Here is a 1425-nt window from a genome sequence, read left to right as displayed (position 1 = left end):
TCATTCTGACTTACTTTGGATCTATGGAATATAATGTATGTGTGTGTATGTGTGTACTGAAAGGCGATTCTTCTGAAAATGATAATGAACCTCAAGTTTCTAGAGGAAATAGGGAATATCCTGACCAGGTAAGGGACTATCAGTTTCATGAACTCTGCTGAGTCAAATTATCATCAAGATTGTTAAGTGGCTAGAGATAAGGATTGATATGTATTGGCGAATTTGTAAAAAGTCACACATCTACTGGTGCATTGTATGTTTTAACTTTGAGGCTAAAGCCATGTATGAGAGACTGGCAAACATGTTTCATTAAAGAGGCACTGGTTATTAATTTGTCTCAGGTCCCAGGATACAATAGCTTGATACAAAGGCAAGTTGGAATTAGTTCTAGGAATTGAAATTAAATCTAGAATATCACTGTTATTAAAATGACTGAAAGTATCATACAAAGCAGAGTCACAGTATGTAGTTCTCTTTCATTCTGTTTATAAGACAGATTTTTACTGATAACATTGGTATGCAAACAGATAACAATATGTTTAAAACATGAGCATAAAATTTTAACACAGACAATTACAAAATAAATCAGGGCAGTACAAAAGACAGTGTTTGATTCATGAAAGTACACACTTGAAACATTTCTTTCAGTAACTCACTTTGAAGCATATAGTCTAAAGATGTCAGTCACACAAAGGCATTACAAAATGTTTAAAAAGGAAATGCATTTTCCACTATAAGAATATATTTTCTTGTTAGTTAGCTAACAAATTGAGCATTAACACAAATTATTTTGGTATTATTACAGTTGTAAATAGTAAGGAATGGCAAAATTCTTCATGCTGATTCCTTAGATTGGGCCAGAAGCAAGTGGTTGAGTGTTCCCAGATCTTGACAACGTTGTGGGTCAATTGCCTTCATTTGTCTCACTTTGTCAGCTACTTGTTGTTCAATAATGGGGCGATACTTCTTTTCATATCCTAGTTCCCTCATCTCCAACAAAAAGTCTAAGCGATCCTGCACCTCTTCCACCACTGTAATGCAAACTTCAATTAGACATTTTTGGTATTATGATGAGTTATGGAAGTTTCCCTGCAGATACTTCTCTTTGTGGGCTTGGTGTGGCGGAAATACTAGAACAGTGTATGTAGATGACTGCAGTGTTCACCAAGCTTCCTGATGGCATTATTAATTTTTTGAATCCATTCATGACATAACTTCTCTAAATTATAAGACAGAAACACACATGCATGACCATGTTCTCATACACACTTGTACAATTGTAATAACATACTTACATTCTGTAAATCTGTCTGTTTGCTTTGTAGCTTTCTGAGGTACTTTAGGTGGTGAATGCATTTTATGGACAGGAATTAGAGGGATGACTTTACCGAATGCCATGAGAGACTGTAATTTCTGCTTCTCTTT

The 1425-nt window shown here is 34.9% G+C and overlaps 1 protein-coding gene across 1 annotated transcript; it reads right to left on the bottom strand.

The window, feature by feature from the left end:
* Window positions 1–6: 6 nt before the first annotated feature.
* On the bottom strand, window positions 7–1419 carry LOC111875159 (UPF0193 protein EVG1 homolog). Its single transcript, XM_023871222.1, has 2 exons — window positions 1296–1419; window positions 7–1031 (listed from the first exon to the last, which is right to left on the bottom strand). Exons 1-2 carry the CDS (start codon window positions 1396–1398, stop codon window positions 835–837), a joined length of 300 nt encoding a protein of 99 aa, XP_023726990.1. The 5' UTR covers window positions 1399–1419; the 3' UTR covers window positions 7–834.
* Window positions 1420–1425: the final 6 nt, after the last annotated feature.

The sequence above is a fragment of the Cryptotermes secundus genome, unplaced genomic scaffold (assembly GCF_002891405.2).
Source record: "Cryptotermes secundus unplaced genomic scaffold, Csec_1.0 C38591064, whole genome shotgun sequence".
NCBI lineage: Eukaryota > Metazoa > Arthropoda > Insecta > Blattodea > Kalotermitidae > Cryptotermes > Cryptotermes secundus.
The sequence above is the reverse complement of the archived record's forward strand: the minus strand, read 5'-3'. Positions and strand labels throughout refer to the sequence as shown.